Source organism: Neodiprion pinetum, chromosome 2 (assembly GCF_021155775.2).
Source record: "Neodiprion pinetum isolate iyNeoPine1 chromosome 2, iyNeoPine1.2, whole genome shotgun sequence".
NCBI lineage: Eukaryota > Metazoa > Arthropoda > Insecta > Hymenoptera > Diprionidae > Neodiprion > Neodiprion pinetum.
Window position 1 is genome coordinate 3552856 of NC_060233.1, and position 14282 is coordinate 3567137.

The 14282-nt window shown below is 33.3% G+C and overlaps 4 protein-coding genes and 1 long non-coding RNA gene across 15 annotated transcripts in view; 3 read left to right on the forward strand and 2 right to left on the reverse strand.

Annotated features, from left to right (window-relative positions):
• gw (trinucleotide repeat containing adaptor protein gawky) overlaps nt 1–5542 on the forward strand; it is a 47575-nt gene extending 42033 nt beyond the window's left edge. For 8 of the 11 annotated variants that reach the window (XM_046613133.2, XM_069133661.1, XM_046613137.2 and 5 more), the window contains one exon: nt 5029–5539. In XM_046613133.2, the coding sequence (XP_046469089.1) occupies nt 5029–5144 (116 nt within the window). In that variant the 3' untranslated portion in view covers nt 5145–5539. Of the gene's footprint in view, nt 1–5028 lie in introns of all 11 variants that reach the window. The other 3 variants (XM_069133660.1, XM_069133659.1, XM_069133662.1) reach the window with 3 other exon arrangements.
• LOC124212769 (uncharacterized) lies at nt 4743–5752 on the reverse strand. The gene is made up of 3 exons (XR_006881745.2): nt 5650–5752; nt 5424–5550; nt 4743–5140 (listed from the first exon to the last, which is right to left on the reverse strand). It is a non-coding gene; the product is annotated as an uncharacterized lncRNA (long non-coding RNA).
• Nucleotides 5753–5912: 160 nt separating this feature from the next.
• Arf102F (ADP ribosylation factor 4) lies at nt 5913–7720 on the forward strand. The gene has a single exon (XM_046613179.2). It carries the CDS (start codon nt 6325–6327, stop codon nt 6865–6867), a length of 543 nt encoding a protein of 180 aa, XP_046469135.1. The 5' UTR covers nt 5913–6324; the 3' UTR covers nt 6868–7720.
• LOC124212752 (E3 ubiquitin-protein ligase ZNF598) lies at nt 6131–12663 on the reverse strand. The gene is made up of 2 exons (XM_046613139.2): nt 11261–12663; nt 6131–11124 (listed from the first exon to the last, which is right to left on the reverse strand). The coding sequence occupies exons 1-2, from the start codon at nt 11675–11677 to the stop codon at nt 8704–8706; spliced, it is 2838 nt and encodes a 945-aa protein (XP_046469095.1). The 5' UTR covers nt 11678–12663; the 3' UTR covers nt 6131–8703.
• Nucleotides 12664–13173: 510 nt separating this feature from the next.
• Nucleotides 13174–14270, forward strand: mRpL9 (mitochondrial ribosomal protein L9). Its single transcript, XM_046613175.2, has 2 exons — nt 13174–13432; nt 13519–14270. The coding sequence occupies exons 1-2, from the start codon at nt 13337–13339 to the stop codon at nt 14221–14223; spliced, it is 801 nt and encodes a 266-aa protein (XP_046469131.1). The 5' UTR covers nt 13174–13336; the 3' UTR covers nt 14224–14270.
• Nucleotides 14271–14282: the final 12 nt, after the last annotated feature.

A 14282-nucleotide genomic window follows, 5' to 3' on the forward strand; every position in this document is an offset into this window, starting at 1 on the left:
ATTTAATCACCGATGACCAGGCATTATCCTTCATAGTATGTAAGAAGACATTAAAACAATATAATGTATTTCTAAGAGACGTAATTAATTAAACACACACATAGGTAATATATTTTTGGCGGTAAGTGTTGGTAAATACCACTTATATTGATATAATGATAATAATATAACTCTCGAGTATAAAGTTAATACAATATAACATAATGTAATGTAATACAACAATATATATATATATATATATATATATATATATATATATATATATATATATATATATATATAGGTATATACGTAATTGTAAACGACGAAAGATAAGGTAAAAAAAAAAAAAAAAAGGAATCGGTTATCGTCAATGATTGCGCGAAATCCGATGACGATTTGTATTCATATCCGCGTTATTAAGTATTGTGTAACTGTGGAACGAACGTCTTTTATTTCAATATATTTGTCAGAACCGTGTGTTTCAATTAATTCGAGCTTTAATTAGAGACAAATTCATTCAAATTAGTAACAATATCGGCAACGCGATGAAAATATTGCGTATATCGATCGGTCAAAGATGAAATCTTCATTCGTCAATTTTGTGCAAGAATATTTGTTCATTGGACTCGAAACGACGAATTAAGGTTTATTATTGTTGTTATTATTATTATTATTATTATTATTACTATTGCAATTTTATTAAATATGGATTATAATATTTTTTTTCAACGTGACTCTGCTTAATTAAATATTTCTCAAGAGCATAACACGACACTGATGACGAACTATAATAATAATAATAATCCTTCGACCGTTTGCCCGTAATTGAATACAAATGTCTTGTCTTGAGTTGGAACAACCGAGGAGGCTTAAACTCGTACAACAATTTGTCCATAGCGTAATGTTTTTTAATTGACAAAAGCGGATTGTAATTCGTGAATTAACGAGGAAAGAAAAAAAAAAAAAACAAAAAATAAAAAAATAAAAAAAAACAAAAAAAAAAGAAAAACCAAAAAAACAAATCCATCGTTTAGACTAATCATAGTGCCTAAACCAAAAAAGGTCTGAGCCAAGTTCCAGTAACGTTGTGTTGATATTGGATTTCAAAAAAAAATAAAAATAAATAAATAAAAAAAGTACAGAAGGAAATGATAATAAAAAAAAGAAAAATTACAGATGCCTGATTTCTCGAGACTGCTAAGCAGAAAATGTGTTTGAACGAAGCAGCTATTTTATTCCTCGCTTAAAGTATTTTTCTTATCTCTGAATATCAATTTTACATACTCGCAACGATTTCATCAATATCGCTGAGAGACATTTTATTTTACACGAATCGATAATAATGGAACGGCGACGAATATTTGGAATCGTATGAATTTCATTTATATCCAAAAACGCCCGCAGGTTACATCTCAGTGGTTTCAACTAATTTTAATACTCAAAATAAACTTAACAATAATCTGTCCTCCAAAAGTTCTGATCTTATCCGATTTTCAAAAAGTATATATATATATATATATATATATATACACACATGTATGGTATTCTAATAGATAAGTTTTTTGGTAAACGGCCAGTTTTTTTTTTTTTTTCTTTAAAATAACGAATATATTCATCACCTTATATTATACACATACTCCGACTAACTCAGTGAGCAATATTATCGTTACCTTGAATGAAGAAAGTCTGGTAACATGTAATTAAAAATTTGAAAAGAAAAAAAAAAAAAAAAAAATCAAACATATATTTGTGAATATTATTCTAAGGTCGAATGGACAAGTTTATATCATTAAGTTACTGATGCAAATTAATTGAATAACTATGCTATGGGACTGTAAGTAGAAAAGAAGAAAAACTGCAAAAAAAAAAAAAAAAAAGAAAGAAAGAAAGAATGAAAAAAAAAACAAAAAAACAAAAAAGAACGTGAAATCGATTCCATAATAAATGTGATCCTCCGTAGGTTTTTTTTCGAAGGTAAATATTTAATACTTAATAAGCGTGCAACGTCTTTTAAATAGTAAAAAATATTTCAGTATACATTCTTTAAAACTCTATATACTAAGGTATATATATATATACATATATATAAATATATATACATACGTAATAATGATGATGACGATGAAAGAAATAAAATAAAATAATATTAAATAAATAAATAATGATATAATATTTAGTCCTAAGCAGATCCAATAAAAGAAACAACAAAAAAGAACTAAAAACTTGTTCTGAAATACAGTAACGACGAAGAGTAATTATAAATAATTATATTGGCACGAGTATAATTCTGGCTCTCCGAAACATCGATTGTCTATGCTGTTTTTGTTTTTGTTTTTGTTGTTGTTGTTGTTGTTGTTGTTGCTATTATTTATTATTTATTATTTATTATTATTTTTATTCAAAGGCCTTATACCAGTCACTCCGATGTGCCATTGCCCTATAAATGCGATAAATGAAAAACCATCACCAGAATATTTTGAATTATTATCACGTTAGCTGAATGATTCTTTAATTTTCTTTACCGATTTGTATTAAAGTTTTAAAGGCTCTTGGAAACACTAAACTCTCCGAGATGTATTCTTAATCTGTAATATTGATTAGAGAAATCTGAAATGTAAGTTATCATTATTGTGAGTGAGTTGTGAAGATTATTTTAAGGAAGACTTTTTTGTACACCGAACGAACTTTCGTATATGGTAACGAATTGTTGTTCAAAATAGATACCTACACCTTTTTTTTTTTTTTTAACTTTGCTGATTATTGTCTAAATATGTTTTTTTTTTTTTTTTACAAAATATAAATAAAACAAATTATCTAGCCGAGAATGAGTTTGAAAATTCTTATTATATATTCAAGTGGCGCGGATTGCGCTAACGTACTCTTGTATGATAATTAGTTAAATTATGTGTTGAATAGACGTTATTATTTTAAACTTGGCAATTTGACAGCCGGGACGAGAGAATAATTATAGTATATAATAAAACGTATGATTGATAATAAGGTGTTAGTGTAAGGAGAGAGAGAGCGAGAGAGAGAGAGAGAGAAGAAATAAATAAAATAAACAAACAAACAAAAATCATGCAAATTCCCTATCGAGGATAAAGACGAATTAACAAATAAGTATAAATGCAAGCCAAAGTACATGGCTTAATTCATGTCTTCGAAACTAGCTATTAAACTCGATTCAATATAAGAATATTAAGGTATAAAGTAATTTTATATCTGTATATTAACACAGTTAATGTATACTGTGATCTACACACAATCATAATTAATGGCACACGAAAGAGAAAAAAAAAAATATTGAAAAAAAAAAAATAAATAAAAACAGAAATCACTCTACGTTAGATAATAATTGTGTACTCTGTGCGTAATGAATAATGAATTTTTAATTAACATTTTACTGAGTAGCGGTTGAAAAGGTGGAAAAAAAAAATAATAATAATAAATAAACAAATGAAAAAAAAAAAAACGATTAAAAAATAATGGTAATGATAATAATAAATCATTGCGTAAATGATCTTGTAAGACTTAGCGCTTAGTACCTAGGTGTGTGTATATATATATATATATATATATATATATATATATATATTTATATGTGTATATATGTGTGTTTTACGCCAGCTTGATGTTCTTGTGTCGTAAACAATGTACGAGCACAGTGTAATTTAAGGATTCGGTACTTACAACATATTATTATACTCTGCATCGATGATAGAAACAAAAAAAAAAAAAACTATTTAAAAATAAAAATAAAATTAAAAACAAGCCCCCCCCCCCCTTCTCAAAAACACAGTACACGCATACACAGACATCACACGTCATCATCTCTGCTAATTTGTAAAAAGTTGAATAATTTTATGCCGCATGCAATAATGCGGTAAGTATTGCATTAAAAATGTCATTCACACACAGCTGGCAGGGAAAAATGAATATAAAAATTTTAAGTATCAGCAATTGATTTTTTCGTGCAATTGATAATAATAATAAGATTGTCAAATCTAGGCCAGATTCTCTCGCTTGTGGTTTTGAGGCAAACTATAATGTGGGGTTTTTGAGTGATACGTACAATGAATTTGGAATATCAAAATGTTTGTTTCTTTGAGTAATTGAGAAGGACCATACATGGCAGCCGGTTAAAGCGCAACGTAATAATTATGCGGAGATAAAAAACGGAAAAAAAAACAAAAAAAAAAAATAAAAATATATGTATAATGTAATGTAGAAATGAGAATGTAAGCAACTAAGGACGGAAACACGCGTCTGTCGGACAAGGTGAATAAACGATTGAAGCTTAACTGCAAAATAATCAACTATACGTACGTGTGTTTAAAGATAGTCACGCAGCAAATTAAGGAGCAGTATAGAAGTATATATTATGTATGTAACAATAACGATAACAATTGATAGTCTGTAATGAAAATTAGTAAGTAACATGGATCGATAATATATAAGCAACAAAAAGTGCTTTTATCAAATACAATATTATTTATACCATCCTGATGATATATATATATATATATTTATATATATATATATATATGTATACACACAAATATATATATATATCATATATTAAGAAAAAACATACTATATATAATAAACGTGTATTATCTACCAAGGTATATTATTATTATTATTATTATTATTATTATAAATACATATATATCTATATAAATATATGTACATACATATTATATATATAACGATTATTACTATATTAATAATATTATACGTAATAACATTACATATTATGACCAGTAAAGCAGTAAATAATAAAAGTTGTCCTAAATGTGAAGAGAAAAGTTTTCTAAATATCTATTTCTGCACAAATGTTGTGTAATTTTTGAACAATTATTGCTGATTTTGTTACCTCTTCCTAATTTGATAAAGTTTCATTTTATGGATGGCCGATTTTTCTTTAAATATATATATATTTTTCTTTGTTTCTTTTTCTTTCTCTTCATCCCTCTCATATCGTTTAGTGTATAACCACGTTTATCGTATAACAGGATTTTTTATTTTTTTTATTTTTTTTTACAGATGCATATCCATCATCCAAGACTTCCCAAATATCCCAATTATCTAAGGATCGTTCCCGCTATTTTGAAGATCATCTTATTTATGAATTGTTAGAATCGTTGAAGATGCCAGTCTAATAACAATCATTCATAGAATATAATTATTGTCTTTTATAGTATACAAAATATGTACACTGCAACAGGTTTTTACATTTATACAATGTTACATTATACGCTTTTATTTACATACTTACCAATTTGACCGCCAAATTTTATTATTTGTGTTTTTCTTTTATTATTATTTTATTATGTTTTATTTATTCTTGTCACACCAAATTTGTATCATTCTTTTCTTTTTGTTTGTTGTTTTTTTCTCAACATTGTTGTATCAATTGATTAATCATATTTGTTACTTACGTACAAATAAATTTTACGGTTAGTCATTTACAATGACTAGCCTTCGAACGGGAACCTTTATCACGGTCAAAGTATTTTTTCCTTCATCTCTCAATTTTTAATACGTCCATGGATCATTTGAATAACGCTGAAACAATCGTAAGTATAATAATGTACGTAACATATGTATACAATATATATATCTTGTTGTTGCTAGATAAATTCAACGTTGGAACGTTATGTTTACTTCGAATCACGTAGATACCGATGAACTTGTTGAATGAAACTTGACTTTGAAGCTGAAAATAATATGTCTATAGTAAAAAAAGGAATGAAAAACACATACGTACACTGCGTCATACGAAGTTGTGCTGACTATTGAATTTCAAATTTTCCGCTAATAAAACATGGCGGTGTGAAAATGACTCGCGAAGTTCCTTTACCTATCTCATACGTCTAATGAGTTTTGTTGTTGTTTTCTTTTTATGTTTATTATTACCCATTCAGCTACCGAGCACATTTTATCAATGCTTAATATAAATGTTAATTAGTTTTTCGATTTTACCGACAGATCAAATCACATTATTCGTTATTACGGTGTGATTTGTTCGTATTACGTATGGCGATTTCTGCCAGCTATTTCCGGTGACTTTTGTTACTCTTCGGTGACGTTTACTACGCGTTTTGCTCCGACTGAGAACGGTATCAGTGGATTTTTCTCTATAGTGGAATCTGACGCAGAGACATTCGTGTGTAATATAAACGATCAGCGTAACCCTTCGTGCATACGAGAAGCTAACTCATCGGTCATTGACTTATTCGTAGAATAGAATCGAGGGAAGCCGGATCGCAGTTGAAACGAAGGACCGTATATTTATTTTGAGGTTTGGGTCGAGTCGACACCTCTTTTCAAACGACGAAAATGGGCCTGACCATAAGTAGCCTCTTAACACGCCTATTTGGCAAAAAGCAGATGCGTATATTGATGGTCGGTCTCGACGCTGCCGGAAAAACAACCATCCTCTACAAGCTTAAGCTGGGTGAAATCGTGACGACCATACCCACCATTGGTTTCAATGTTGAAACGGTAGAGTACAAAAACATCTGCTTCACGGTGTGGGACGTTGGTGGTCAGGACAAAATCCGACCCCTCTGGAGGCACTACTTTCAAAATACGCAAGGACTGATTTACGTCGTAGACAGCAGCGATAGAGATCGTATCGCTGAAGCAGAACGAGAGCTAGCCAATATGTTACAAGAGGACGAACTGAGGGACGCCGTTCTTTTGGTTTTTGCCAACAAACAGGATTTGCCCAACGCCATGTCGGCAGCCGAACTCACCGACAAATTAGGTCTTAACGCCCTGCGAGGGCGTCATTGGTACATTCAAAGCACCTGCGCCACCCAAGGACACGGACTCTACGAAGGGCTCGATTGGCTCAGCAATGAGTTGGCTAAAAAGTGATAGAATCTTCAACTTGTGATTCGTCACCAACAATTAATTGTAATGTTTATCTTATATTGGATCACTGGCGTAGGGAAAAGTAATTGAAGATATCGTAGTTACCGGCAATTGTACCGCTTCGTCTTCATTTACATTTGTACTACCTTCTTTTCACATTGATTCATTATTTCATTCCTACGTGGCAGAATCTGAACTAAATTCTTTTGTTTAAAATTAATATTCTTGGAATGTGAATGCGTCCAAATTTTGGGTGTTCATTGTCGTACTAACAAATCGCCAGATGTAAAAAGCAAATGTACAATTCCTTGAAGAATGCTAATGTAAATGAATTTTGAAAAATGTAAATTTTGGGGTAAAGTTCCGTTTCAATTCTTCAACACCCTTGTAATATTTTTTAAAACTTTTGCACTAATTCTAGTATTATCTATCTTCACATTTTTCTAAAAAGAATGTATTATTTTGTGAAATTGATATTTATGGAAAATGTGAAGTAACGAGAGTCTTAGAAAATTAAAAATTTTAACTCAACTCAAGTTTTAGTCATGCTTTACTAATAAATAGTTTTAAGTAATATTTACGCATAAATTTGATTAATTTTCCCTATGGCTGTGCAATTAAATAAGCCACAACCAGTGTCTCCTTCAACAATACAGACTGTTTGTAACGTCAAGCTGACAAGAAGAAAAGAAGAGAACGAAAAAATTATAAGATTAGTCATGTTCATAGTTATAAGCTAAGAACTTAAATTGTGAGATATCTTGCTAAGATCTATTCATCATTGAAAATAGTGGTTTGTATTGTAAGAAATTAGTTGATAAGCGAATAATAAATAAATCAAAAAATAATATCCCAATTCTCATGATGAATTTTCATAACGAAATATCATATCGCTTTACTTTATGAAAATCATTTCAAGTCTTAAGATTTATTCTCGTTTATTTTATAACTTCGTTATTGTACAAAACTTTTTACGGTACACATTTCGATACAGGGCTACTAGGCAATCAAGTATCAAATATTCTTAATATTGGTGTTATCCTATTTTTCTATGTTATTAATAATTACCTTATATATCTATATATATATCTATATATATATATATAAATATATACATACATATATATATTTATATATATTATTACATAATTACATAGGAAAACTCATCGTTCATAAGTATTTAATATATACATAGCAACAGCTTACGAATCATACGTGATGACATGAACATTTGTTAAAAAAAAATGAATATATAAAGAAATTGTATTCCGTTCTTTGCTCAGAACTTTGGTTATTATTCAGCAGTAAAACGAAAACTTGACCGAGTTAGAATGAAAAAAAAAAAAAATGCTTAATTTCATAGATGATGAACATAGCTAACAATGTACTGATATAATATATTGTGTTCACTGGCAGTGTCCACATATATTTGTATTTCTATTTCCTTTTTTCTTTTTTTTTTCATCTATAGTTGTCGATTGAGCTCTTCTTTAATATCTTAGTAAAGAAATTCTTATAGTTATTGCTAAAATCGGCGCAATGGTCAATGAACTTCCAATTAAATGTAGGCTCCCTGTATTTCCAGAATAAGTGAGAAAATGTGAAGTTTGTCGATATTTCATTAACCATTTTCATCTTTATGGTATAAATATTTTATAAAATTTTAGTAGTGCATCTTATCTATGATGTTAAAATTTCGATAGACTACAATTAGCGATACCCAAAACTCGAGTGCACGTTAAGATCAAATAAACTGCAGGGATGGGTATTCGTTTTTTTAACAATCTTACAATAATCTACAGGTTTGTTACGATGTTTGCACATGTGAGAATTATGTACTCATTTTCTCACCCAACTGTTACTTTGTTGGATAGGTGCTACTTTTCCAAGAACAGGGAAATGATTTTCCAGGGCGTGGCTGGATAAGTGAGCTCTCAAGTCAGAGCCGCTTTTTACAACTTGGGCACATGTTGCACACGCATCTAACCCTTTGAGTTTTGAACCAGATTCTTTTTTATGAATCTTGAATAATTCTTGTTGTTTGCTAATATCTGGCAAAAGAACGAGAAGTTCTGGAAATATTGTTCCAAATGCTGACATACCCATCGAGTCGCGACAACGACTGTAATAATCCTGAGCATTGCAAGTACCCTGTCTGAAAAGTCCGCTAAGATATCGAAACTCTTCTATCGCTTCTGAAACACCAAGTTCTTCGCTGACCTTGGCAACTAGATTTTTATTTCTCTTGGAAAAATCTGGAGGCGGTACATATTCGTAGTGTTTATCTTGCTGCTTGTCGTTGTTTGGTAAAATGGAGTAACTTTGACCCGAACTATTTGTGAAGGTCAAGCCATTACTTTGCGGACGTTGAACACTATTCAGTGTGACAAAGAATCCTGGCGGAGGTGGCGGAGCTGATCCAAAACCTGGAGGAGGTTCTGTAAATCCTGGGGGTCTGGTTGGAAGAGATCCTAAGGCTGGAAAATCCTCAAAATTGGTATTATTGTTTGTTGATTTTAGGCTATCAATTTTTAACTCCGAACGTTTTCTCTGGACTGTATTTGGCTGAGCATTAACTGTACTACTATTCCCATTTACCGAACTTGCTGAGTTGAATGTGTTGTCCATGGAACTAACGTTGATTTGCGAAACATTTTTCGATTTCTTTTTCTCTTTTTTAGATTGCTCATTATCCTTCCGAGGCACTTCTTCATTCTGCTTCAATTCCTCAGACACCATTGCCGATGCTGCTTTACTTTTCGAAGTTCCACCCCCGCTTTTAACATCTTCAACTTTTTTAGGTTCATCAGTCGAATTCTTCGATGCGCTGTTTTCTTTTTTGACAACATCCTCGGCATTCTTAAATGATTCTTTATCTTTGTTTAAATTTGAGGCATTTGAATTCGATTTTGAACTGCTGGATTCGTTGCCGCTAGAATTACTACTATTTGTGATCTGCTTAGCTTTTTTCTTTTTGGTCTTTCCTTTAGTAAAATCACTCGTAGCCTTCGCACTGTTCGTTTCGGATGTCTGTGGTTGAACCCACGAAGGTGTGGACGGTACAACAGAAATAGTTGATTGCTTATTGGATTTCGATGACTTGGAGAGACTCGGAAAATCTTTGCCGGATGCTATAGGTGGCGAAGGTGCCAGCGGTGGTGGTGCAACTTTTTTAGACTTGGGAACAACGTTATGCGGTGTCTTTGTACAGGTAACTTTTGTCCATTGTGCCGTGTTTAGGTTTGTACTAGGTTCAGGATTTCCCAATGCTGGAAAGTCGGAATCTCGAGACAGTTGAGCGGGCCGAATCCTAATATTAGGTCCCGAGACTCTCGTAGTTACAGTACCATTCGGTTTATGATTAACATGAATGGATACGTTTGAAGTAGCGCTCTGTTGGCGTTGTGGTGTACTTGGACCAAGCTTGTTTGAGCTAGAGACACTCAAATTAACAGTTTTCGAAATAGTTCCACTAGCACTAGAAGACTCTGGACCTAGTGCAGGAAAGTTTTCGTCTGTCACATCCAAAGTCGTGGGTCTCATTGTGCTTCGTATCGTCAGGTTTCCTCTACTCTTTGTCTGACCTAGGTTTGGAACCACCGGAGTTGCGTTGCCCAACGTAGGAAACTCTTGAGTGCTTTGAAAGTCAACAGAAGGTTGCCTTAAATAGGTTGGCTCATTTGTGGTCAGAAAATAATCAACTCCACCAACTGCCCCAGCTTCCTGCTGAAAATCTCTGTTGTTATATTCCCGATTATTGTAATCTCTGTTACTGTTGTGTTCCCTGGTATTTCTAGTCAGTGACGAAATCCCCGGCATCCTTCGATTGTTTCTGCTATCACCTCGTGGTGCTAAAGTGAATTCCAGCTCCAAAGTCCGAGCCTGTTTAGCAGCTGCTTTTCCCAATTGTTTACCGTGAATGCTAGCCTTATGTGCTTTCAAATCAATGTCGGATCTAAATACGCAGGTGAATTTTTCTTCCGCGCAAGGACCTTCCTCACACAGAAAATGCTCGAGCCTGAAGTGATCTCTGAGATAATCGTAAGTACTGTAATATTGGTGCAATCCATCCGCGTCACAGAAATGACAATACAAGTGATCTCTTCGTAAGTGACGGAACAACTCGTCGTTGTCCATGTAGCGCTGATCGCAAAACTCGCACAGAGGATGCCCCTTGTGACTTCTATCATCCACGTCTCCTTTCCTTCGATGTTGGGCAAGGTCTGACCTTGTATAGCACCGTCTCTCATGGGAGAAAATCTGTGAATAGAAATTTGTAGGTGTATAATTTAGTTTCGAGTAATTTGCAGTCAATTTTTAAGGATACGACTAAATGTAATTTTCTGCAATTATTGTAGACAATGTTTGAATGCGAAAGATTGATTGGGAACGATACCTTCAAATTATCAACACACAGATCGCAATAGTGTAATTCATGAAGTCTCCTCATGTGATCCTTGAGGCTGTTGAAGTTGCTGAATACTTGTCTCTCTTTGCAAATGTCACAAGAATGCGCGAGCAGCTTGATGAACCTCTCTTGTATACCTTCATCGTCAAAATAAATGTTGTATCTTTTGTCGAAAAGGTTTCCTTTTCGCAAGTGACGAAACGGCTTGACTTCTCTGGTAAACACAACCTTTGGCAAGTCTTGGCGGCATATAGGACATTCGTTCTGGCAACATAAAACTCTCATCCGAGTACTGCAGTCGTGACAAACTGGATGTTCGCACATTCCGATACTGTAAATCTCAACATTCTTGAAACATACAACGCAAGCGTTGTCTGTGTCGTTGTGATCTTCTGATTTTGACATTTTTGGCTCCAGTTAGACAATTTTATAATTATCTCTATTGGAATATACTTTCTTGTCTCAGATCAGTTACAATTTTGTAATCTTTTCATTTATATATGGGTTCAGTTGCTTTATGAATCTGTAACTATCGAATGAGCCGTCGTCATTTTACATGACTTTTAACGGTTCTTTACAAGAGACGATGACAAGACGTAGACGTTAAATATAACAAGATGAATTCTTTGAATTAAAGTTACGACGTTTAATATTTGCGCCAGAGAACCTTGCAATGAAATTGTTAGAGATACAGTGCAGCGTGTATAATGTATGGTAATAAGAAGTAATGCTGGATCAGTTTGGCAGGCTGTACGATTTACAGAAGTATCAAAGTCGTACTGAAATTCACAATTCAGTGACCTATGTATCAGATTCTTCGAATAATTCGTATCTCAAAATAGACACAGAGTTGACAACTTTTTTGGTGGAAACAGATGGTAAGATGTCCCCAATGTAACAAGGTTATAACAGCTAGATGTATTACTCCTCGAAGGCCTACCGCATTTCCGTAATGTGAAATTTTTCAAAGTACAGGAATTCTCCGAATTTCCCGCACAGTTTGGTGTGATTTTTTTTCTTTGGATTTTTTTGTTTTTAACCAATTACTTTTGAAAATATACTTTTTTTCCACCCAAAAAGTAGATCCACGAATTGACCGTAATAAACCGGAAATGTGTAATGCATTTCTGGTTGTCGGTGGCGATCGTACTGCCGTTCGCGTGGCACAATTCAAATCACCTTGGGTGGCCTTGAGTCATAATCCTTATCTTTTTTTTTTTATTATATAATTTATGGAAATTCGTATCAAGATCAATAACGAAAAAAAAAACAAAAACAATCAAGACGATTTACGTTATTCCCCGCTTGTATAATTTTTACTGACTGCCCAATTAATCAGTCTAGGCACTACTGGGCACTACTATTCTATTTATAAAACACAATTGTATATAGTGATATTTGTTTGGGCGTTGAGCAGAGATATTTGCAAAGACGGCAGACCCCAGATAAACCTTTTCAGCGAATCCGAAATGCTTCGCCAAATGGCTCTGAGGATAATTTTATTTTCCTGCACTTATCGACTCATTCGACAGGATTATGACGGGATAAAATCTCCACATATTTTGCTCCTCATTAACACCCAAATGAATCGATTTATTTTTTTATCGTTTGCTAGTGTTTGACAGTAAGTTCCCGACGTTTGATAGTCAATAGTTGAGTCGTTATTAATAAAACAAATTCGGCTAAGAAGTTCAAACGACGTCAGCACCTCACAATTGTATTTTGAGATCGAATTTAATTCTGCTTGTGCGGAATCGTTTTATGATCGTTTGTTGGTGTTTAATAGCGCTTGCCCAACTTTTAACAGACCCCTGATTATCTGTAAAATTAAAACAAAACAGTTAAATCGATGATGTAGAGGCAATAGTCCCAGAAGCTTGTCTAGTCCGTATTAGTGATCAGTGGTGCAGGCTCTGCAGATACTGTCCGTTCCGTCGGTAACAGTTTTTGTTCAATTTCATCTATAATATCTATAATATTATTCACTATACCGGGTAGTTAGGCACCTAAAGTTGATTTTCAATAAATTGGGCCCTCTCTCGTTGAGGGAATTTAATATAAAAAATGTGGAATAATTCGGTAAACCTGTCAAAGAATCTTCAGTACCTGTCTTCCCCATTTTTGGCCGCATATAATGGTTTTTTATCACAACAAACACGGGTAAGCAATGCGCGTCGTAACCTCGCACGTTCGATTTGTTCACACTACGCATATGTAACATGTATGTGAAATTGTCATTTCTTCAGAACACATTTATACTGAAGAGGCGAACACCTCCTGGCCTCGCGAAGAAAAATGGTCCATCGAAAGTCCTCAGAGGAAGACACTTTGTGTACGAGCTTGTCGAGGATACCAATGTGCGCAAGAAACCAGATTTGCAATTGATTTTAACATCGTACGTCGAAGGCCTGGGCAACAAAGGAGACCTAGTTACGGTTCCACGTAACAAAGGTTATACTAAGCTTTTGTTGCCAAGATTAGCGACGTATGCAACTCCGGAAAATATTGATAAGACTAAGGCGGCTGCAGATGATCAAGTCAGCCGATATAGCAGTCCTTATGTAGAACGCACGATTAATGTTTTGTCGACTAGGACGCTGCCTGTTTTAATGTCAAACACCAATCCATGGGTGTTGGAAAAATGGCATATCAGAACATGGCTTCGCAGATCAGGATTTCACCTGCAAGATGAATCTATAACACTACCCGATAAACCAATTTCAGGACCAAATCCAGCAATGGAGGGCAAAGACTTTTACATTACCGTTACAATAAATAAAAAAGAACAGGTTAAAGTAAGATGTAGATTATTTCAAATTGACAAAAAGAACTTCACAGTGCCTGAGGAGTATTACAAAAATACTGCAGAACCCATTTTTCCTGAGGATAAATCTATCTTAGATACAATGCCAGGATTTTACCTTAGGGAATCTAAAAGTAGTCGTATTTAGTCTGTTGTGAGAATCCCGTAATTGTTAATAAACGTATCAAGTCTAAACATATTTGATTA